Consider the following 23913-nt stretch of genomic DNA (forward strand, 5'->3'; position numbering starts at 1 on the left):
TTACGGCGTCATTATAAGACACGAGTACAGGAACACATGGGGAAGGACAAGAACTCCCATGTCTGGAGACACTTGCAATCGTCACCCCAGTGTTAGAGTGCAATACCCACTGTTTCAAAATTCTCGATACTGCTCAAACAGATTTGCAACTAAAAATAAAAGAAGGGCTTTTCATCAAATGGAAACAACCTCAACTAAACCAACAGGTGTACAATTACCAAAGAATGTTATCCATTTAATTTAACCCACCCCTATCTGATGACTCCATAGACTTGTAATTTTTTTTTACTTCATTCCATTTAACATTGAATTCACACCTTGTAATCCTGTGTAACTACATTCTTGAAATTTTTACTTCACATCCTAACTGTATAAATACAAATGACTCTGTTAATAATTTTCAGGCTGAGGATGAGGTGCGACACCTCGAAACAAGTTCCGTTTATTAAAATGTTATGTTCTATTCTTTATATTTGTCAACAATTAAATAAAAAAATATATATGTACATAATTCGGTACACCCACACGTGAGAATACGATTTACCGGTACCGCGGTAGAGGGAGTGCTTCACTTGTACTTCGGAATAATAAGATGGCGGAGAACTTGAGAGATGCCCTTCGTGATTTCGCCCTTAAAAAGATGCGGGATCTTGAAGCAGAGAGATCTAAAACGTAATGTTTCCCCTCTTTTATCTCATGTAATATTATTTTTAGTAATAAAATCTTTAATTTTGATATGAATTCAACTGTTACGAAGTTAAACATTTATTCATGTTCCGAAAACATCTGTCGGTCGGTTGCGCGTCTGCCGTCGTCGCGGTACTAAGCCGGGTGCAGCAGGTACAGCATGCAGCCCGCTAGGTCCGAGGTGGGGGTCGTGTACTTGGGCTGGCAGTGTATCTTATTGCCGGACACCTTTATTTCAGTGCTTTAAAAATGACAGCTACAGGAAATACAATCAAGAAAAATTATCACTTGCTATTCCAAATATTCTGAAAATTATGAATATGACGAAATTATTTTATATTTTCCAACCGTTTTCTTTGCACCGCACTTGCCGCATACCCTTCGCGAAAAACAATTATTTTCGTGCGTGACAAATTACATCATAATTCCGGACGCGCGCCGGATGGGTAAAAATATTCTTGATTATATTGATGTAAGAAAGAATTGCGTGTGATTTTATCATGATATATCATATCATGAGTAAATTCTAAGTTTTTGTTTGCTTTCTTATGTCGATTCTGAACAGATCTTTGTAATAAATTTGTGTTTGCTAACCAATTTCATTTTTATCGCGCGTTCGATATGGCACTTTCCAGTATTAATGCTCGTTCATATCGTGACCCTCCTCAGTCATCAAGTTCGATCGATGCGCTGTCGATCGTCGACGACTCTCTAGATCTATCACGGTAAACCTCGCGCACGGCCGGACTACCGAGTACCTTGAGAACTAGCCGTCAACGATCTGAGCGATGGAGCGGACAAGATTAAAATTCGGCAAATAATTAAGCCCGTATTTCCATCAGAAAATAGATCAATTGGGATCAATAATGCAAAACTATGTTATAACATATTTTAAGCGTTTTCTGTCATTTTGGAGAAAAATAAGGTAAAAGTTGGATTTTTTCGCCTTGTTTTTGCAATCTTGTTCTTTGAATTGATCTGTGAAATTGATCTGCGGAAGTCTTACGGAACGAAATTGATTTCATACGCAGTAATATGCGCGTCCGGAAATATGATAGTGTCCGGTAATACAATACGTGCCTATACTTGGGCTGGCAGGTCCAGGGGCCTGAACATCATGGCGGAATTCACATGAGACCTCGACTCGACCATGTAATTCTGAATGTTGTTGGTACTGTTGAGAGCATGCTATTCAGTCATGGCATGCCTTAGACAGCTGGTAGCCGTCTGTTTTGAGGAGTTTTTTAAACATTTTTTTTTTAATTTCTCCTGAGTCCTCGTACACAGACGGCTCACTATCGTGCAGCCACCATTGGCATTAGGCCCTAGATGATTAGGGGACTTGCAATGCAAATTCCCCCGTCGAGGTTCTTCAATTTTTGTCTTGGATGAATAAAAATTTGAAGATTAACGCAACCAAAATGCAAATTAATATTCCCTCTTGGCATTAATTGACAAAAAACGGAGAAAAATCAAGTTAAAAGGAACAAAAACTGTCTTACCTCGGCTGTCGCTCAAATTCAGTTCCCCGTTTTATCTGATCTTAAGTACATAAACATATGGCCATTGAGTCCCCTGTTATTAGGTCGCGCTCATTCAATGAACAAGGTTATAATATAACCTTGTTCTCAGTTATATCTCCATGTGTGGCAAAATAAGGGTGGCAATGTTTGGCTAAATTTCTCTTTTTGTTTGGGGAAAATGCTTGATTTTTTAAACTGACAGTTTCCATTACACCTATTATTTATACAACTTGGCTCTTATTTAAATTTGATACTTTAAATCATTTTTTTCTTAATTAAAAATAGAGATCAAAAAATGAAAATTTTCTTGCCATATTACTTTCCACCAATAGAGTGCATACACAAAAATATGCCCAAAATTCAAGTTTTTGAGCGCTCTGGTGAATACAAAAATTATTCCCAAGTTACTAATGAAAAATAAATTGCAACTGTACGGACATTAGTAATTTTGGTCACAAAGGTGATATTTTAATGACTTTTTAAAGTGTGTGCTCTGGACAACATTGGCATACCATAGTCCTACCTATAGATTCCTCACAGGCAGGGTGGTAGCAGTGAACAAGTGGTCGCGCTAGAACTTCGGTCACTATATTCATGGTATTTGGTCAGTGAAGCCAATGGAGTTCAGCTGAACAACCAACATAACAGAGACCGAAGCTTTTGGTCTAGATAAAAAATTGATGATTGATAAGATGGTAAATTGCCAATTCGTCTACTGCCATCCCGTCCACTCACCACATGGTCTACATTCATTTCGTCTAATGCCATTTCGTCCATCAACATTTCGTCTACCACCCATTTCGTCCAATCACCATTTCGTCTAATAGCCATTTAGTCTAATAGCCAGTTAGTCTATAGCCAATTCGTCTACAACCATTTCGTCTACCAACCATTTCGTCTAAATCCATTTGGTCTAATGCCAAATCGTCCATTAACCAGTTCGTCTACCGTTCATTTGGTCCAATAGCCATGTCGGCTAATTTCAGTTGGTCCAATATCCACATCGTCTACTTATCAACTCGTCCAATTGCCATTTCGTCTAATAGTCATTTCGTCCATCAACCATTAGGTCCAATAATCAGTTCGTCTACCAACCAAATCGTCTACTAACCATTTCGTCCAATTCCCAAATCGTCCAATAGCCATTTAGTCTAATAGCCATTCGGTCCAATAGCCATTTCGTCTAATACAAATAATTTGCGTTATCCGAGGAGGGGAGCGAAATGACTTTAATACCTTGAAATTATTGATGATATTAGTTTTAAAAAAACCCTAAAAACTATGATGATAACTACTATCGCAAGGGTCGATTCAGTGGGTACAGCAATTCAGGCACCCCCACCCCCCCCCCCTAAAACGCACACACACACATATAAAAGGGGGAACTAAGATGGGGAAAATGGAAAAGGGTCCTTTTATTTTAATTTGTCGCTCAATTTTTATTTTAAAAAAAGAAAGGAGAATATTGTATTCCGATATCAAAATACGATAAACAGATGAAAGACAATATAGCCTTTTAAAGAAATATTATTGATCAATATACCCCCCACCCCCCAAAAAAGAGCTCTTCCCGATCTGTCCTATCTTCTTTCCCTGTACTATCCTCTCCCTTTTTGTTCGTTTCCCGTCGCTAGAAGCCCGCCTGCGCCTAAAATAAATGTAGGCCTAGTAGTATTGACAATAACGATGAGTATAATGTTTGTGATATACTCATGCTGTAGCAATTAATGGATATAATAATAAGAATGATAATCATCATAATGATACTAATAAATAATAATAATAATAAAATTCACAATAATACTACTAATAATAATAATTATGATGATCATATTACTAATATTAACAAAAATGATAATAATAAGGATAATCATAATAGAAATAATATACATAATTAAAATAATTACTACTACGTAGGCGCGGATCCAGGAGTTTACAGGAAGGGGGGGTATTGAAATCACTAGAGTAGATTTTTGGTCGCGAGTATATAGGCCTGCCGGGTATAATTATAACACATCCCTTTTGCGGATCTAGCTTTTGCTAATGGGGGCAGGGGGGCTGTTGCTCGAAAAATGTTCATTCATTTATATATTCCCCTGTCTGCGGATCGAAGAGGGTTTTTTCCGTGTTTTTTTTTTTTTTTTTTTTGCTTGCGCGAGCTGATCTTTTTTTTTTTTATAAACATTTTATTTCATGTAGGCCCACTATTATTTTACACATAAAATCGTAAGTCTTGACACTGTTTGAAATCCTGAACATTTCTCTAGATTAATAACTAATGCGAGGATTGCAAGCGCGCAGCGCGAGCTGAGAATTTTCCATATACTGACATGAAACGGGCGTTTTAAGGACTGCGTTTAGGAATTCTTGAAGATACATATTTTACTTTTGTAAATGCAACATCACAGTGCGAGCTGAAATTTTCCTATATTCAGACCTCAAAACGGGGCACTTTAATCACTTTTTGTAAATTTGTACATAATACACATCTAAATAAACAATGCGAGCGCGGGTCGAAATTTGTGATATTCTGACATGAAAAATGACGTTTTAAGGACTGTTTGTAAGCATTCATAAAGTGGATACATAGGCATTTCGAGGAGGGCAAAGCGTCCGCCCCTCCTTATTGACGGCCCCAAAAAAGAGAAAAGGGTGGGGGAGAAAAAAAGAGAAAAAGGGAAGGAGGGAAAAGAAAACGGGGAGTGAGACGAGAAAAAGCTGAAGGAAGGAATTAGACATTGACAATCCACGTCACTATATATCCAGTTTAGAAATGAATATACAAACATGTGAACGGCGAGTTAAAAAAAATTGATATTTCAGGACACTTTGAACACTCCCTGTAATACAGGATACATAATTATCTTAAAATGAAAAATTACTGCAATTATTGCCGAAAATGTTGGTTAATTGACATAAAGAAGTAACAGATTAAGGATTGTTTGAAGGAATTCAAGAAGAGATGGATGTATCATAAATAAAAATGTGAGCGCGCAGCAAGAGCTGAAGCTGTTTCCCTATTTTCAGATATCAAAAATGGGAGATTTTAATCATTTTTCTTTTGGTATTATGTACAGGATACATATCTCAATAAATTATTAATGCGAGCGCGAAGCATGAGATGTTTCCCTTTCCTTTTTTTCCTTTTCTTTCTTTTCTTTCTCCCTCTTCCCTCTTTTTTTTTCCTTCTCTCTTTCTTCCCCATTTTTTTCTCTTTCTCTTCTTCTTTCCCTCTTTTTTTTCTCTCCCTTTTCTTTTCCTCTCTTTCCTTCCCCTTTTTGGCGCCCCCTTTCGCCATCGCCAGTATACCATTCCGTTTTTCCTCGCCCGTATCGTGTATGTATAACCTCGATAAGACACACATTGCTTCCCCTTTGGGTGGAAAACACTTCCATAATGCAAAGTAATCAATGACGAACAACACTAGTCAACAGTGATAAAATAAATCAAGAAGTTGAAGAGAATTGGTAATTAATTAGGCCCACAATCGCGAATAGAGTCGACTCGGGTCGTAGAGGGCGCTAGTGCAGCATAGTAGACCAGTATGCGTATTAGACGAAATGAATATTAGACGAAATGGTGATTAGCCAAAATGGCAATTGGACATATTGGTTATTAGACCAAATGGCAATTAGACCAAATGATTGTTAGCCGAAATGAGTTTAGACCAAGTGATAGTAGACCAAATGCAGTTAGACCAAATGGAACATGGACGAAATGAAAGTAGACCAAGTGGTTATTAGACCATTTGGCTATTAGACCAAATGGGAATAGACGTAATGATAGTGGACAAAGTGGCTATTGGACCAATTGGCAAAAAAATACCATTAGACCAAATGGCTATTAGACCAAATGATAATAGACGAAATGGCTATTAGACGAAATGGCTATTAGACGAAATGGTGATTGGACGAAATGGTAATTGGACCATGTGGATAGTGGACCAACTGATGGTAGACGAAATGATATTAGACCATGTGGGTAGTGGACAAAATGGCAGTGGACGAAATGGCAATAAACCGATAAGATATACCGTACTTCAATTTCAAAGTTCAACTTCTTCACCATGACAGGTACTTCGGCAAATTTTGTGCAGTCTCCACTTCACTATCGCTACACTACGCTCCACCTACCCGAATTTCGGGACGGTGAACTCGATCGGATATTCCGAGTGACAATGGTGGGATGGAAATGTTATTTGATATTGTAAAAATTATAGAAAAAAAATATAACGAGAAAATAAAATAGCTTACGCCTAATTTCTTACTCTTCACCCGATATTCACTCCATGTCCATCCTCCGGTTATCCTCAAAATTAGTGATTTTGGGCCAGTATCTTTTTCCGCACACGTATTCACGGCCGTTTTCAAAACATCGGATGCGATCGGTTTAACCTGCGAAAGATTGCATGCGATGTTTTGAAATTGGCCGTGAATAATATGTGTGAAAAAAAAGATACTGGCCCAAAATCACTAATTTTGAGGATAACCGGAAGATGGACATGGAGTGAATAACGGGTGAAGAGTAAGAAATTAGGCCTAAGCTATTTTATTTTCTCGTTATGTTTTTTTCTATAATTTTTACAATATTAAATAACATTTCCATCCCACCATTGTCACTCGGAATATCTGATCGAGTTCACCGTACCGAAGTTCAGGTAGGTTGAGCGTAGTGTAGTGAAGTACATGACATGGAGCCTAGAACCACCTGCCATAAGAGACACTTGTAAACAAGATAAAATTAACATAAGAGACACTTGTAAACAAGATACAAATTATAACGTAAATGTTTTTTTGTTTGATTTTTACACCTTCATACGCCTAATGCATATGAAGATTTCCAAAATTGGTTAAAGAAAAGGCAAAAAATTGAACTTAAGATTTCTTACCAGACCGATCTCCTGTAGATCTCTCAATCCGTTTGTCAACAAAGCAAATCCAATAGGTCAGACCCTTGAACCTTCGTTATGACGTACCTTCGATTAGCAATGTTACAAAGTGCCGTTTTAAATTTATACAGTGTAGATATAAATTATTTTAAAATTCAATGCGTGATCATAAATAATTATGAGTAATATTTTTTGTCAAATTTATGACCGCTGTAATTGAACACTTCATTTTATGAAGTGACAGAAAACTTGCTTTCCTTCGTTTGGAGATCGCTGCAGAAGTACTGAATTTATTGATTGATTTTTTAATTTTTTTGTTTGAATTTGAGGAGCTTGCGTTTGCAGCACTTGTACCGGTACCAACGTATAATACGCAATGATTACTGTTGCAATTGGTGATTCTCAAATTGGCTCCGAGTGATTGCGCAATGCTTTTCAGATAATATCTTGGTACAAAAACTTGATTCTCCTGAATAAAATGTATACTAAATCTGCGATTTTGGAAGTGAATTCACTCTAGCTTTAATAGTCGAAATATGTTTTCCTGAACTGAGCCTGTATAGATATAGATCTAGTGTGGGGATATCACTCATGTCAAGGTGAATACATGTAAGTAAATGAGTGTTATTAGCCGAGATCGAATGATTGTTACTTAATTAGGTAGGGAGTAAGCCTGAGTCGAATCGATTTTAAAATCGGTGTTCGATCGATGTCATCGAACACCGGTGCAGATTTTGCAAAATCGGTGCATCGAAAAAAAAAAAAAAAACGACGGCCGGCCGATTCGTTTGGATCACACAATCAATCATCAAAATATCAGTAATGTCCAACTTGACTACTACTTACTTGATTTCTATTGCCCCCTAAATGAAACCGATTGTGTAATTATGATGCCTATTCACCATTAATTTGAAGTTTATTTCGATCATACTTCGAGTCTTACTCGTCTGCTCGTGCTGAGATAATTTATGCACGATGAATTCATGAATGGAATTGGCCATCGATCGTGCATGCGCAGTACTGTTCTTTAATCAAACCAGAAAATGGCCGGAGATTGACGCGATCAACGTAAAATAAATCTTGCTTTCATGAACAATATTAATATCATGACCACAGAACATTATTTAATCGTAATATTTAACAATAATTTGCATATGATAATCATTAATATGAATTTAGAGCTTGATGTGAAACGTTTGTATTTCGTTTCAATGCAATGGCGGACATCTCATGACGATCGACTTGAGTCAAGAGAGTGCACTTGTCTAAAAAATATAATTATCACATCAGGATTGATTCTCGAACATTGCCTACATTCAAAAACTCTTTTCAAGATCGTAATATAACCATATAATAACATTTTACATGACAAAACAGAGAAAATTGCGTTTGATATTTTTTTCCCATCAATTTGAAGCTAGTTTGTGCCAAACTTTGGGCTCTGATTTCATGAATGGAAAATATGTCATACGTCATCGAACACGCATGCGCATTGTGCTTCTTTTCTCGGAGCTCGGAGAAGACGTCCAGAGATGGAATAACAAAAGAAATAATGCCAGTATTAATTCTTCCATATGAACATAACATACTTTGCTGACATCGTCAATATTCTTCGTATGACCATAAAATCTTGTTAAATCGTAATAATTTATATGAATTTAGGGCTCGATTTGAAACATTCGTATTTATTTCGATCGCATGCTCAATATCATTGTGTCAACAAAAAAAAAGTGATTGTCATCATCAGGATTAATTCTCGAACATCGTCATAACTCATATTCCACAATCTTTCCTCACAATCGTTATATCAGCATTGAATAGCAATTCAAATGACCATTCAGAGAAAATTACGTATTTATTCGCATAAATTTATTTGGAACTCATTTTGGAGCCAACTACACAATCTCAGGCAAGTTATAGCGCTCTCCGTTGGTTGCACTTGTTTGCTGGAGTTGACAAGCACGCCTGTCGTTTCGGGAGAGTGAGTGTACGGGCCTGCGGACGGGGCTGGTGAATGCGAGTCTGGACTGCTACCGAAAATAATTCGGATCGACTCTGCGTGATTCATGTCTTTATTATTGTTTCACTTTAAACTTATATGTTGTCATCTGCAAATATCATTGTTGAAGATATTTTGGGAAGAATTCTGCATTGGTCCTCGGCCTTTTTTTTGTGTGTTTTGTGGTCATGGAAAATACAAACGAACTTTGCTCTAGCATCTGCTTGTGCAACGCTCACCCGGCTAACGCCAGCGCATACTGTCAGTGCGTAGTGCATGCATAGCGCATCGACGCGATGGCCGGAGCAAATTTTTTCCCGCTTCAATATTCGATGCATCGATGTTCGATCGAATTAAAGCTGTCGAACACCGGTTTTCAAAATAATCGATATGACTCAGGCTTAGTAGGGAGACAAAATTACGGTACCTTTCCATGTCAACATTGTCGATGTCGGGATTTATTTTTAAGTGACATGTCGACATGGATTTTTGTTCCTGACAACAGCACTAAACGGTACATTTATTGCTTGATTGACCAAATTCCTTCCCCTGCACATATTAAATCTTTGGTTTTGTACCGAGTTTAATATTCTATCCTACACTAGATGGTATCTTCACATTAGGGGGGAAAATGGTATAACAAACCTCAGAAAAAGTCTTGAATTCGAGCATGGATAAGGTCAACTGTATAAAGTTATCTTTTATTCATGAAGCTGACCATCCTCTGCTTATCTTTTCAGAAGCAAGAAAGATGACAGTATGGCTAGTAAATCTCCCAAGTCAAGAAAGATAAAAATCAACAGGGATACTTCCAAACTGATATTAGGATCATCAAAAAAGACTGAAGATTTGGAAACGGTCAAGTCTGAATCGAAGGAAAGGACCAAGCGTCATCATGGGGAATCCAGTTCTGGGAACAGTAATAAGATACAGAAACTCATGAAGCTGTATGAGGAAGATGCATCAAATGCAGCGACTCTGAAAGGACAGGGTTCCAATGCCTCACAACTGGAAGGGTCTGCACCTTTAAAGACAACTCATGTTCTTGCAAACATTGAAGCAGAACCCCCGAATCCTGATGTCAAGATGACCAAGAAGGATTCTAAATCAACAATTTTATTGAAAAAAGAACCTTCAAAGGCAGACCCTCATTTTAAGGCTTTACCATTGGGCAAAAAGATGGAATCTGATGATGATGTTGTTGCGGAGAAGAAGGGCGTTCCAATGTTGGGTGAAAAGAAAACGATCAAGATAAATATCCAAACCAAATTGTTGGCATTACCACAAAAATCAGAGAAAGTAATTGAAAAGGAGTCAGACTCGGACTCTCGCAGCAGCAGTGATGGTGATGATAGTAGTGACAGTGACGATGAAAAGTGGATTGCCGATGGTTTACCATGGAGAACCATTCTGGAAGATGGTGAGTTGTCACCTTCATCCGATGAAGCAGAAGAAGAAGGAGAAGAAGAAGGAAGAGGAGGAGAAAAAGACGTCAAGGAGACAAGTGAGAATTTGGATAAGACTATAGAAGAAAAGGAAACAGAAGTGTTGGAAAGAAAGGGAAAAGATAAGCGATCCTCCAAACACAAACACAAGAGCAAACACAAGAAGCACAAGCATAAGAAAAGCAAAAAGAAAAAGAGTAAGCACAAACGCAAGGACAAACAGGAAAAGGAAAGTTCTTGTGTAAAGAATGCTGATCATGGGGCGAAAGGGGGAGTAGAAGTTGATGTTGAACAAAAGGGAGAAAAGGCAAGCTCTAGCAAGAAAAGGAGCAAAGAAGAAAAGCAGAAGGAATCAATGCAGGACTCAAAGGAGAAGAAAGGTAGGAGTAGTTCAAGTTCCAGTAGAAGAACAAGTGAAGAAAGGGAAGCAAAGGGAATAAAACAGGATGAAACTTTGAAAGATGTTCAGAAAAATATAAGTAGTAAATCCTCAGAAAGAAAAGAAAAATCTAGAAGTCATCATGGAAGTAGAAGTAGCTCAAAGGAAAAGCATGCAAAAGATGCGATAGAGGTCTTTAAGAAATCAGAACCTGATTTGAGTGTGGAGACAGGCAGAAGAAAGCATGACATTGATAAAAAAGAGAAGGCCGATAGCAAGCATGAAAGAGGGTCCAAGAGCAATGAAAAAATTACCAACAGAGAAAGTCAGAAAGAGATAGAGAAAATCGAAGTTGATGTCAAATCTGTACATTTATCTAAAGAAATAGAAAGAAGCATCAAGGTTACTGAACTAAAGCGAATTGAGCTTGAGGAAAAATGCAGAAATGTCACTGGAAGTAACATAAAAGCCAAAGAAGAAATGTTGCATGCCAAGACAAATTCTCGAAAGAGTGACTCAAAGGAAGAAACTGGGACTGAACAGGCAGGGCCAAATCCCTCGCATGCAGATGGAAGCATCTCAATAACACTTTCTAGCATAAAGGATACTGCCAAAACTCAGAAAGATGGCAAAAGCAACTCTAGCCACAAAATTGATAAGCAAAGACATCATGAGAGTGAATCAAAGGAGGAGTCAAGACAAAGGGAAGACAGTAAGAATAGACATAAAACAGAGGAGGGTAAAAAGGACTCAAAACATGATGAGAGTTCCAGTAAGGACAGGAGGAAAGATGATAAGAGACACAAAGAGAAAAAGAAAGACAAAGACAAGGAAGATAAAAAGCGTCACTCCAGGAAGAATCAAGTAGCAACCAAAGTCAAGATTGATCATCTTGAACATGACTTTCCATCTGCTGAAGAATATGCTGATGTTTCAGGCAGCATGGACTCAGCTGAAAAGAAGGATGATGTAGAAACTGATACGTCCACTCCAGTTGAATCTGAACTCTCTGAAATCAAGTCGCGAATTGGAAAGCCTGTTGAAGTGGTCCTGCTAAAAGAGGATGAAGTCGAGGCAGAAAATACAGACAAAAGCAAAGAAAGGGTGATTGAAGGAAAGGGTCACATGGACAGTCCTAATGAACAGGTAGATGTTACCACTGAAAACAATATAGCAGTTGTGAGTGATTCTGAAAAGAAAACACCCTTTGCAGAAAAGTGTGGTGTGGTTCAGGACAGGCTAATTCTTGCCAAAGACGCTGCCAAAAGACCTTCTGAAGAAAAGAAAGATATTGCAGACTCGCCAACACCTGATAAAAATTTAGATAGTGCTGAAAGTCAGGTGGAAAATATTTCTATTGCAAAAGGAAAGACCAGTGATATTAATAAATCAAACAAAGAAGGAAAAACTTCAGAAAATTCAGAGCATGTAGGCTCAGTTGATAATAAAGATGTTGCCTCCAAAATTGGGAAGAAAGAAAAAAGAGCTGACAGTACATCCTCATCCACAGAAAAAACAGAAAAATCTAACAAAAGTGAATCTGGTGAAAAGGAGACGGCTGCGAAGGATGTCAAGAAAGATACTGACAGGACATCAAAGAAGAGGAAGAAAGAAAAAGCTGATGATAAAGAGGAAGGAGCAGTTGACAGTGAAATTGAAGAAGGTGAAATCGTTAAAAAGCACAAGAAAAGTAAGAAGAAAGATAAAAAGAAAGATAAAAGTGAGAAAGACAGGAGTGATAGAGACAAAAGTGAACACAGAGAAAGACGTAGGAGTAGGTATTCTGATTCACGCTCAGAATCCCGTTCACACTCTCGCTCTCACAAGAAGCACAAAGGCTCACGTTCAAAATCACGCTCTGATGACGGTAGTGATAGTGACATAAGCATCGGGAAACCCAAAATGGTGGAAAAGAGTTATTTCAGTGAGTCAAGAGGCTGCTGGGTAACACGGATGGTCCCGAAAGAAGACGACAGTTCATCTGACCCTGATGATGGAGACGAACCCTACGACATTGGCGACACCTTCATCCGCCATCCTGCACATGACAGAAGGAGCGTGTTTGACAGACTTGGCAGTGGGAGCAGCAGTCGTAGAGGACACTTCAATGACCGATATGACAGGCATTCACGCTATGGCTACAGTCGCAGAAGGGGGCGTTCCTATTCAAGGTCACGTTCTAGGTCGCGGTCGAGGTCCCCCAAGTTTAAGATTGACAAGAAGAAACTTTTGGAGATTGCCAAGGCCAATGCTTTACAGAGGATGAGAGCAGGAGAGCTGCCAGCTAATTTGCCCATCCCTGAATCCATTAAGAAAGCAGCTGACTCATGTAAGTTAATGTGATTCTACAAAAATGCACTTTTATGGTGTATCATTTTTATTTTTATTTTTAGAAAGACTTAATAATGTTTTTATTTTTTAATGAATGCATTCTTGTGCTGAATAAATCATGAAATGATAAGGTAAATTAATGTTTTTTGCATACCTTTAGATATTTGTTCAAATGTTTACCAGCATAATTTTTACTCTTAGATTACAATCCAGTCATTTAGTGAAGAAAGGATGAAGCCATTGATGAAATAATAATGTGTAATAAGAGTATAGGAACTTGTCCATTTAAAAAGGCAAATCAAACACCTTTAAAAAAGATAAATTTAAGTTTGTATAATGATTTTAAAATTTTTTGTATGATCAGTACAGAAATTCTTCAATATAGATTTTTTTTAATTGCAATCTGAAACTGGATTTTATTCAATTCAGTGTCTTAACAAATCGAATTTAAATAATTTTGAATTGAATAAATTTTAAAAACTTCTATATATCTCTGAATGTCAAAAATTTATATATGGATTGCAGTTTTATTAGTTTTCAGACTACAGCATTTCGTATGTTTTACGTTTGAATATTCTGAAAGTGTCTGTGTTACTACATGTACAGCTAAAACTTGCATCATGTTTGTTATTCATCCCTTCTGTAATTTGTTGCTATTGCTCCTACAGATGAGGTCAATGAATCCATCCAGAAGTTCACTGAGCGATGCAAGGCCTTGGCTAATCTTCAAGGAGGCAGTTCTGACGATGACTCTCCGGTGAACAGACCGGTCGGATCAGATGAGGAAGATGGGGATGAGTCTCAGAAACCATTCGTCAGACATCCTTTCAAGGTCAAAGAAGCGGCACCCATTGTATTGAACATCAAGGTATTTTTTTTTTCAATTTCATTTTGGCATTTATAACTGCAACCTATACAAATAACCCTCCCTTTCTACATGTATATTAAATATTAATGGCACAACAGGATATATTCTTAAAGCTGTTGTAAGTTCATGCAAGTGTGGAACCTACATGTAATGTACTTAAAGGGGAAGTTCACCCTGACAAAAAGTTATTGTAAAAATGGCAGAAAAAATAATAAAAATTACTGCTGAAGGTTCGAGAAAAATTCATCATATAATTAAAAGTTATTAGAATTTCAATTATTTGATTTGTGACGTCATATGCGAGCAACATTCATACATAGTGAATGGTAAAAACTCAATGAAATGTCATTTTCTCAGAAAATTGAAAAATGGTTTTCACTGTACCTTTTGTATATCAATAGACAAATCAATTCACACTCGATCATGAATAGAAAACAAAATTTAAGTCGTCAGGAACCATACAAAATTTGAAATTCATGCATTTTATATTACATAACACATGGGACAGCTGCTCGTTTATGACTCAACAAATCCAAAACTTTGAACTCTAATAACTTTGTTACTCTTTAACAGATTTCCCTCAAACCTTCACCAATAGTTTTTACAATTTTTTCTGCTATTTTTGCAGCAAAGTTTTCTTCAGGGTGAACTTCCCCTAAAAGCCAATTGGTGGTTAGGGGCATAATGCTCATCCCCTCCCACCCCACCCACCTTCTGCGGGTGATATTCACTAAAACAATTCTCCAAAGAAATATAAAATGCAGACGCATTCATTTGTAATAGGCAAATAAAATTGCAGCATAGAGAAAGCAGTTCTGTTAAAAAGATTATTTTAAGTAATTTTATGTAAAAACATTCATGCTACAGTCACAACGAAACAAGACTCCAAACTAACTGATGGTATGCCTCAGGAAATAACAGTTTTGGTCAATTTGTAGTCAGTTTAGCCAGTGTGGCTCGGGCACATTAAGTTGAATTTAATGAAATTGACAATGAGGGTAATAATATGTATGATAATAATCATTGAGACGAATACCAATTGTAACAATTTAAAGTGAGTGTACACAGAATCCAATAATGTGAGCTAAGTGTGTGCTTATGTTGATAAAGAATATGTGCCAAAGGGTTCTAGCAGAAATTGTGCCTTTGCTGAGAAATTAGCAAAATGAGCATGGGATTCCTGTAAAATGGCAGGTATTTTTTCAAGCAATAATACTACACTTGTCCCACATGTGCTTATCTGTTTTTCGCGATCGTATAGATTTCATGATTTTACAAAGTTCAGTTTACTAGTATGTAAAGTATACCAGATCTAGATCCATGATGAGTGACATTAACATTGGTTTTACAGATTGTCTCGTGGAATCGGTGTGCACTGAAACTAATTTAACTTATCTTTAAATCCTTTGTGGTTCTCTTTAGAATGCTGTGCAGATACCAGTGGGCGGTAAGGACACCCTGAGGGTTCAGTTCCCAGTGTCCAGTGGTTCCCAACATCGTAAGAAAGAGGAGGAGATCATCATTGCCAATGCCAATGACCCCTATGGCCAATGGACAGTGAGTAGTCATTGAGTGTGATCCCTACCAGGGGGCCGTTTCATAAAGCTGTTCGTAAGTTAAGAGCGACTTTAAGAACAACTGGCGAACCTTTCTTGCACACTAAACTAACGCCAATGGTGTACACCTTTTACCATAAGAAAGGATCACAAGTCATTCTTAAAGTCGCTCTTAACTTATGAACAACTTTATAAAACACCCACCTGGTCTGGGACAAACACCCTTTTGGCCATTCAGTTTCTCGCAACGGTACACATTCAAATAGATTCAAATTTAAGCAAGATTCCTGGATTATAAGATATCACAGAAAAGTTCACCTATTGATATGACCTAGCGGATGACTCGGTCGAGTGTCCCAGTACAGTGCCTATAACTTGCACGTCAATACACTGATGCACGGTCACTGGGGCAGCCCTCAGTGTTGTGTCTTGAAAGAGTTACAATGTTTAGAATTAGTTATTTAAGTTTTGCATGAATTTCATCAGTTATCTTACTCTTTTCAAATATCAAATATTTGTGTGTACTTTTGATATTCCATTGTCTTGAGTCTGTATTCATTTAGTGAACATTTGAATAGTGCAAAAATGTAGTGTTCGATTGCCGATTTTTGATAAAATGATCAAATGCATCAATCGTTAAGAGTTTTACTCCCAGGCCTAATCCCTACCAGATGCCTCCCTGGTAATGCACTCTTTGGTTCCTTTTTTTCTGCAAAATACAAAACAGAATGATTTAGCAGAATGCAAAGAAATTTATGGAAAACCAAAAAAATATTGTGACAAAAAAATTATGTGAAAACATGGAAACAAAAGAAGACCTATTGCTGCTGTATTTCCTGTATTTGATACCAAATAGGTGTGATATCAATCTGCATGTCTTGTACAGATTAGATGCATGGATTATATTTTCAACAGCGAATTGATGATTGAGATGAAATGATATTTTTGTTTATTTTCAGGCTGTTGAGAAACCAGAGCCCAAGCCAGAACCGAAACCACCGGCAGCACCCACCACAAAGGCCAGTACTACTACTGCACCACAGCCACCAACTCCGGCAACTGGGCCAGCAGCCGCACCCGCAACTACACCGGCAACTCAGACTACCCCAGCAACAACAGCCACACCTCCTACTTCTGTGGCTTCTGCAGCTGCTGCTGCTCCTGCCGGACCATACATTCCTGGGGTGACCAACATCCAGCCACCAAAGCCGGTTGCAGAGGAGGACAGGGTCTTTGAAGATGCACCGGGATTCGTAAGTATTTGTCATGCAGCAGGCCTAGTGGATGATGCAAGAATCTAATTTGCACTTGATTCAAAATTTCACTTATTTTAAATTTCAACTTAGGTAATCAATCGATGCATTTATTTTTTGCTATTGGCAGACGAGAAAATCAGTTGCGTACTTACAGTTTGCCGGACATGTGAATGCTTTAGGGGCCCAAATTTGTTAGCCATTGATTGCATTTCTTTTTACTCCAAACGTAAAAGTTATAGGTGACAGAAGTCATTTTTTGACAATTTAACATTTTAACTTTTGATATATTTCTCACGTGGCAAAGGCGGAAGCATTAATTTCTGCTGCTTGGAGTCAATAATTCACCTTTTATTTGTTGTCATTGTTTGCACAAAATACTTTCCTCTAATTTCCTTGTGTTATGAAGTTTATAATTCTTTTGTCATTCCATTTTGTACAGTCTTATGACATTGGTCAGATTGTTTCTGCGAGACTGAAGGCCGCCAGAGCTCTACAATCCAATCCCAATAATGTGGAGGCGCTCACTGTTCTTCATCACTCACAAAAACAGGTCAGTTGAAAGGAATCTTGTGTCTCTTTTTTCCAACCTTGACAGAGGTTGACCTTGTTTGATCCAATAACTTGTGAAACAAAGAATTGCAAATAATATATGATTATTAACGTCCAGATATACATCTATGCATGTTAACATGTGGTAATTGCATTTTTACAGTACCGGTGTCTTAATAAATGCAGACATGCCAACTGTTTCGGTTTTAGAGTATTTGTTCCTTTTTTTATTGCTATGAATACGCCAATATCATTTATTTGTATGATTTGTTACTTTTTTATAAATTTTATGAATTTTTAGAGTATTTGTTCCTTTTTTTATTGCTATGAATACGCCAATATCATTTATTTGTATGATTTGTTACTTTTTTATAAATTTCCAGTCATGGAGTATGTATTATATACAGCGTGCGGCACTTGAGCTGGTCCGACAGTCCCAGACTGGTAAAAATCACTGTCGGGCCAGTAACTTGTTGCATGAAAAGAACAAGTAATTTTTTTCCTACGAGCACATGTTTAAAATGGTGAATGATCAAGCTTTCAAGGAGAGTCAATTCACATGTTTTTCACCGATCTCACTTCAACAGGATGGTGATTGTTGCGTTGAGACAAATTTTTAGAAATACTCTTTTTTTGTGAAAAAAAATACTTTTTTTCCTTCGAAGGATTCCTTTTTTTTGTAGAAGGTTAACAGTTCTGTGATTGATGGTGACGATTATCTAAAGAGAATATAATCAGTATAGTACTCCAAATGGCAAAAAGAAAAGTAAGAGATTGCTAGTTACCCATGGCAAATTGCCATTACGTCACTTACATGTACAATCCTACTTTAAGAGATTGAAAGTGGCAAAACAAATCAAAAATACTGTTTTTGCTAGAAGGGGAAAATCTCATCAAATGCAAATTGGAAATGTTTAATATTTCTTTCAGGTGTACGATTCCTTGTAAGATGAGTGTGCTAAATGCAAATTTCCTTATTTGATTCTTCAAAATTATTCACTGTGTATTAGATTCGGACATGGGCGCATAGCAGCAAGAAACCTGGTTTGTTCACAGGTAGCACTGACGCTACTTTCCTCCGTCCAGAACAGCTTAGTAATCCGAATAGAAAAAATCAAGCGTGGATAAAGAAGGTTTGTATTAAAAAAAAAAGAAAACAGGTTTGGACTCTTAATTCTCTAAGTTTTATTAAGTAGAAAGTATTCTGAAGCAAAGGTGTTTTTTTTGGAAATAGTTATCATTACTTTGTGAGGGATTTTCAGTAGTTTAACATTTCTTTACCACCCCCCCCCCCCCCCCCCATTAGTCACTCTTTATCTGACTGTGTTTTATTTGTCATCCTTTTCCTGTGTGCTCAGTAATATTTATTTTCTTTTTATGTTATTTCATATTTTTTTTTATTCCTGTTTTTTTGAAATTTCTCATTTTATGAATAACTTTTAGACCGGACTTTTATTTGGGCCTTTTTTTTTTTAAAGAAAGAAGTGACCAAATTATCTTCACATACACAGAATAAAGCTAATATTAAGAAGTCTAGATACGTTTTAAATCCTATTCAAACCTGTAAGGTGTTGAACTGATTTGTAGTGAAATGCTGTAGTCTAAATTACATCATACTTAACAACTATTTACTATGATATCAATTTGTTAACTGATGCAACAGAGACTTATTACCAAATATCCATGTAAAGCACCTTTTATTTGGAATTTGGTAATATTTCCCTGTTTCATGAATATCCATCCTTGTTACCTGTAACATGTTTCCAGTGATAGTCGGTGCAAAATAAAAAGACTTACATTTACAGGAAATATGGGATTACATTTCTTTGTTTCACAAACAAAAAGTTTTAAGAAAATTCATCTGAAAGTGAATATCCATGCATAGTAAACTAAAATACTTTTTTTTTCAAATACATTAAAGCTGTAGAATCCTGGAGAATAAGTGCATATTAAAAAATAATAAAAATAATGCACATCATTAATAAGGCTACTAAGCTGAAAAACTGGTGTGAAGGTGGCGACTGTAAGGTTTGTTTGCATATAAAAATAAACCTTATATAACCTTGATTTTCACACCAAAAAATAGTTACTGTATAAATACTGATCTGAAGCCTTACAGACCTCTTCAGTGTGCACTCCAATGTTATAATGGTCATGCAAGTAGTCAACATGCCATTTGAAGATGTCAAAACACCCCTTTTCCAGAAATGCCATCTTCCACTTCCTGTCATCTCTCCAATGGGACAACATGGCCTCCTCTGTGGGCCATGGCCTGTCCCATTTTAGAGATGGGGGTGGCAGCATGCATTTCTCTCTGACTAGGCTGGAAACTTGTTACAGGTTGTAAACCATTACGACGGCTCAGCAATAGCCACGCGGAGAAGAATGTGGAGCTGCAGATGAATCTAGAATGAATAAGAAACGGACATCGTGATGTAGAGTTGGTGGGTAAGGAGCGTTTCATTTTAGCACTGTATGAAGGAAATGGGCCCCCACATTTTATGTCGGTATACACATTTTTTTTTATGAACAAAATATTGGTCAAGCAGAAAAAATTTCTGTTTTCAGCCAAGTTTGAGAGAATACTCTAGTATCTGGCAATGCAATTGACAACAATTACTGTTTTGCTGTGTGGTATACTGTATATGGTAAACACTGGAATAGGAATCATCAATTAAAATGTTACTTTATTTTCAGTGTCTTAAACTCTGCAGCAAGAAATGAATCAATTGAATCTTGTCTCATGAATAGGATGATATATTTTTTTTCTCATTAGAGCTGTTTTCAAAAACTGATGTATATGGGCCCATTTCTTGTGCTAAATTCAAACCCTCCTTTCAAGTTTATTGGGGTATTTCTGTGGTGTGTTTTTTTTTCTTCGTGTCATGTATACATATTTCCCTGCGTCGTACAGAAGAAGGTCTCTGGTGTTGTAAGTATATTCATCTGAGGATACATATGATCAAAAGTAAAAATAGATTTGTCATTCTGTATTAAACTCTATAAAAGCCTGATCAAGTCATAACATTTTCTAAGTTGATTGTTTTGATATTTTGAATAAGATTCTGAATAGTAACAGAAAGTTTGGAAATGTCCTTTGGACTAGTTGATTTTTTTCTTCTTTTTATCTGATATTCACTTTTTTCATATTAATTACGGTTATGGATATATTTAGTAGTGCATTTTTAGTGATGACAAATAACAAAGATAAACCCACCTGCATTCATCATTAGGTTCTAACACTTTCTTTGTTTTTTTTCTGTTTCTTCCACCATCACTACTTCATTTCCTCCAATTAATTTCTCATTAAAATTAATGATATTATGGGGAATTTTGACATTGCCCATCCTGCCCATGGGTCATTCCATTTCACCTGGGGTCATCTTGGGTCACTTTTTGGTAACCTTCGGTCATCATCGGTCCCTGTGGTGCCTGGCTCTTATGTGACCCAACAGGACATGTTCCTGACAGCTGCACCAGTCAACACGGACATCGGACGCTCACTAATGCACAAGATGGGGTGGAAGCAGGGAGAAGGTCTCGGCAAGAACAAAGAGGGCGCACTCAATCCGCTACTGCTGGAAATCAAGACGGATCGACAAGGTAACTGAAGATTTCCTTGTGAATTTTATTTAGTTTGGTCTAAAAACGCCATGTTGATGATTTAGATTGCACAATATATGTGAATAAAGTGCATCCGGAACTACAGTGTACTAGATTACCACACTGGCTACATTACAGACTTCGTTCTAGTGAAGACACTTCAATTTTACACATTCCTAGAGTTTTTTCAAAAGGGGGGAAGCTAGCTTTTATTTTTGCGGTTCCAAATTATGAAATAGTTTGCCAATTCATCTTTGATCATGTACTTCTGTCGAATTATTTAAAAGACATTTGAAAACAAACTTATTTTTGTTGTAGTGTAATTGTAATATTGGAGAGTAATTTGTATATGTAAAGCGCATAGAGCAGTTTTAATTCATTGTGTGCTATATAAGCACCAATTTATTATTATTATTAAACAGGCTCAGTCTCAAACGGGTTAAGCCTTGTTATTAGTTCAAAAGCAAAACCTTGTACATTTCGATTGCCCCAAGGTCTTAACCTTGCTTTAACAGCTATCCGCTGATAAATGTGCTACATTGCCTCCAATATTTTACTTGAAAAGTCCATAATCGATAGCTTGGACTACACTAAGCAATTTCATTATTTTCCGGATTCTTTTGTTATGATTTTGTTTCCTATCATCAACCCTAACTCCAGGTCTGGTAGCTGCGGCAGAGAAGCCTAAGAAGAAAGGTGATGTTTCCAAGGTAATCCGCAAGGATCTGTCTGGCAAACACCCCGTGATGGCGCTAAATGAACTCTGTAATAAGAAAAGATGGGGCAAACCAAACTTTGAAGTTGTCAGGGAAGATGGTCCAGCTCACAGGAAGAACTTTGTTTTCAAGGTAAAATATGAATAATATGCAGTAGTAATGTCCCTCGACGAGACTCGTCAATGTCCCTTGAAGAGACACAGTAGTGTCCCTCGACATCTGCAAAAGCTTGCAACGCTCCACAGAAGAGTAGATGGGTACCAGGAAGAATGAAAACCTTACAGGAAGTGGACAATATTAGCTTTATGAGCTGAGATGGGTAGACCTTGTTAACTTGTAGCTAGATGTGTCTCACTTGTTCAAATTTACTGTTATTATTTATGCTGTTTATACCTTTCTGAAATGTAAGACTATTAGAATGGGATTATGGTGATGTGAAATCATATTCACTATGTATTCTGTAGATTGTTGTATGCCTGATCTTAAACACAAAAACTGCTGTTAGATATTCACAAAGCCATTTTTGTAATTTGGACTTGAAAAAAATACAATTATGTTTATCAAATCCAAAGCCTATTTATCATTCTCTGCTCACTGGCCCTATATAATATTTGACCGTACATCATTAAGTCATACCATTCTGAAATTTATTTGCATTGATTTTGCATACATTGATGGAAAAATGAATTTTTATTTTGTGATTGTCTCCTTTACTTGTTCCAGGTGCGTATCCGAAACGAAGAGTACATTCCGACTGTGCCTTCGGCGAATAAGAAAGATGCAAAGGCTTTGGCAGCCACGGTCGCTCTTCAGAAAATGGGTCTACTGATGTCGTGATCAAGAATCCAGCACACCATTCATGGAAGACAGAATTAAAAGCACAAAAGTTACCTCAAGTTGACTTTTCTTTCATATATGAACTAGCTTGCTAAGGCTATCAAGAACTTTCAGAGATGTCAATCTTCAAGCAATTTCCTGATTTCAAGCTCTGATGACTTACCTTTATAAAGGACAGCACACATGGGGCTTTTAACATGTTAAGGCTTCGCTTCAGGCTGGCATCACTGAACTTTGTTTCACATGAAGAAAATCCCTGTGCTTAATACTGAATCCCTGTTTCGGCTTCGTCTAGACACCTGAAGAGGCAGTCAGCTAGTACAAAAATGCATTAGGCCATGGTATCTTTCTGCTGGACAAGCAACTTTGAGAGGGTTTTGAGGTAACCATGGGAGTAAAAGGAGGGAGCAAAATTATGGGCCAGATTTTCCATGCGTGACCAAGAAAACCTGTAAAAAGGACCTCTTTTTTAAAGATAGGGCAGCACGTTACGTACATAATGTAATAAGGGTGTCAAAAACACTGAAATAATGAAAAAAGGGCATATATTACGCTAGGAAAATTACGTGTTTGCTAGGGTATGAAAAAAAATGCTTAATTTATAAAGGATGTACTTTTTGCCCTAACACTGTGTTTAGGGTTCGATTTGAGCGAGGTATGTGGGGTGAAATTAATCCAATTCATGTAAAGATAAAGCCGACGTCCAGCCATGATCACGTCCGTGATAACAATTAAGATATTGTTCTACTCGTTTAGGGGGTCATTTCAGGGTATGATTGTCAAAGGTATTGTTTTGTTTCAAATACTTGTTAAAGGGTTTCATATGCCAATACTTGTAAAGAGGTACATTTTCAGAACATGGAAAATACTTGTTTAGGGTGCTTTTCGAAACCCCATGGTCACGCATGGTATCCACCTTTCAATGGAAGTTGGTTGGTTACCAAGTATTTTGGTTCCGTTATTTTCCCAAATTAGTATTCCAAAACATGTAGAGTGCATTGATGGTTGAGATGGCATCAGTTCCCACCAATCTTGCTCTCTATGAAGACGATTAGGGCTGAACTTCCAAGGGATTTTATATGTAATGCTTCTGGGAAAACATTCAAATTCATTAGATGATCTTTAAAGGTTTTCATGATGGAGAGAATAATGGAAGTTTTTTTGGTAAACACCATGTATGTGTAATGCAGTGTACTTATCATTGAGTGTGTCAATACATGCACTTACATGTAGTTCTCTCTGTCAAACAGGGTGCGGAACAGTTTTGAAAGTGGGA

At 37.2% G+C, this 23913-nt stretch overlaps 1 protein-coding gene across 4 annotated transcripts; it reads left to right on the plus strand.

Moving 5' to 3' along the window:
- The first annotated feature begins 580 nt into the window (after positions 1–580).
- LOC121413777 (myb-like protein X) lies at positions 581–23446 on the plus strand. 4 transcript variants are annotated; one of them, XM_041606718.1, is made up of 10 exons: positions 581–672; positions 9838–13250; positions 13921–14120; positions 15543–15677; positions 16636–16929; positions 17372–17482; positions 18492–18614; positions 20937–21084; positions 21745–21932; positions 22524–23446. In XM_041606718.1, exons 1-10 carry the CDS (start codon positions 593–595, stop codon positions 22635–22637), a joined length of 4806 nt encoding a protein of 1601 aa, XP_041462652.1. In that variant the 5' UTR covers positions 581–592; the 3' UTR covers positions 22638–23446. The 4 variants fall into 4 exon arrangements, with proteins under 4 accessions (XP_041462652.1, XP_041462653.1, XP_041462655.1 ...); XM_041606719.1 differs by lacking the exons at positions 21745–21932; positions 22524–23446 and adding an exon at positions 19804–19929 and having other exon boundaries at positions 20937–21025; XM_041606721.1 differs by lacking the exons at positions 21745–21932; positions 22524–23446 and adding an exon at positions 19822–19929 and having other exon boundaries at positions 20937–21025.
- Positions 23447–23913: the final 467 nt, after the last annotated feature.

Source organism: Lytechinus variegatus, chromosome 4 (assembly GCF_018143015.1).
Source record: "Lytechinus variegatus isolate NC3 chromosome 4, Lvar_3.0, whole genome shotgun sequence".
Taxonomy (NCBI): Eukaryota; Metazoa; Echinodermata; class Echinoidea; order Temnopleuroida; family Toxopneustidae; genus Lytechinus; species Lytechinus variegatus.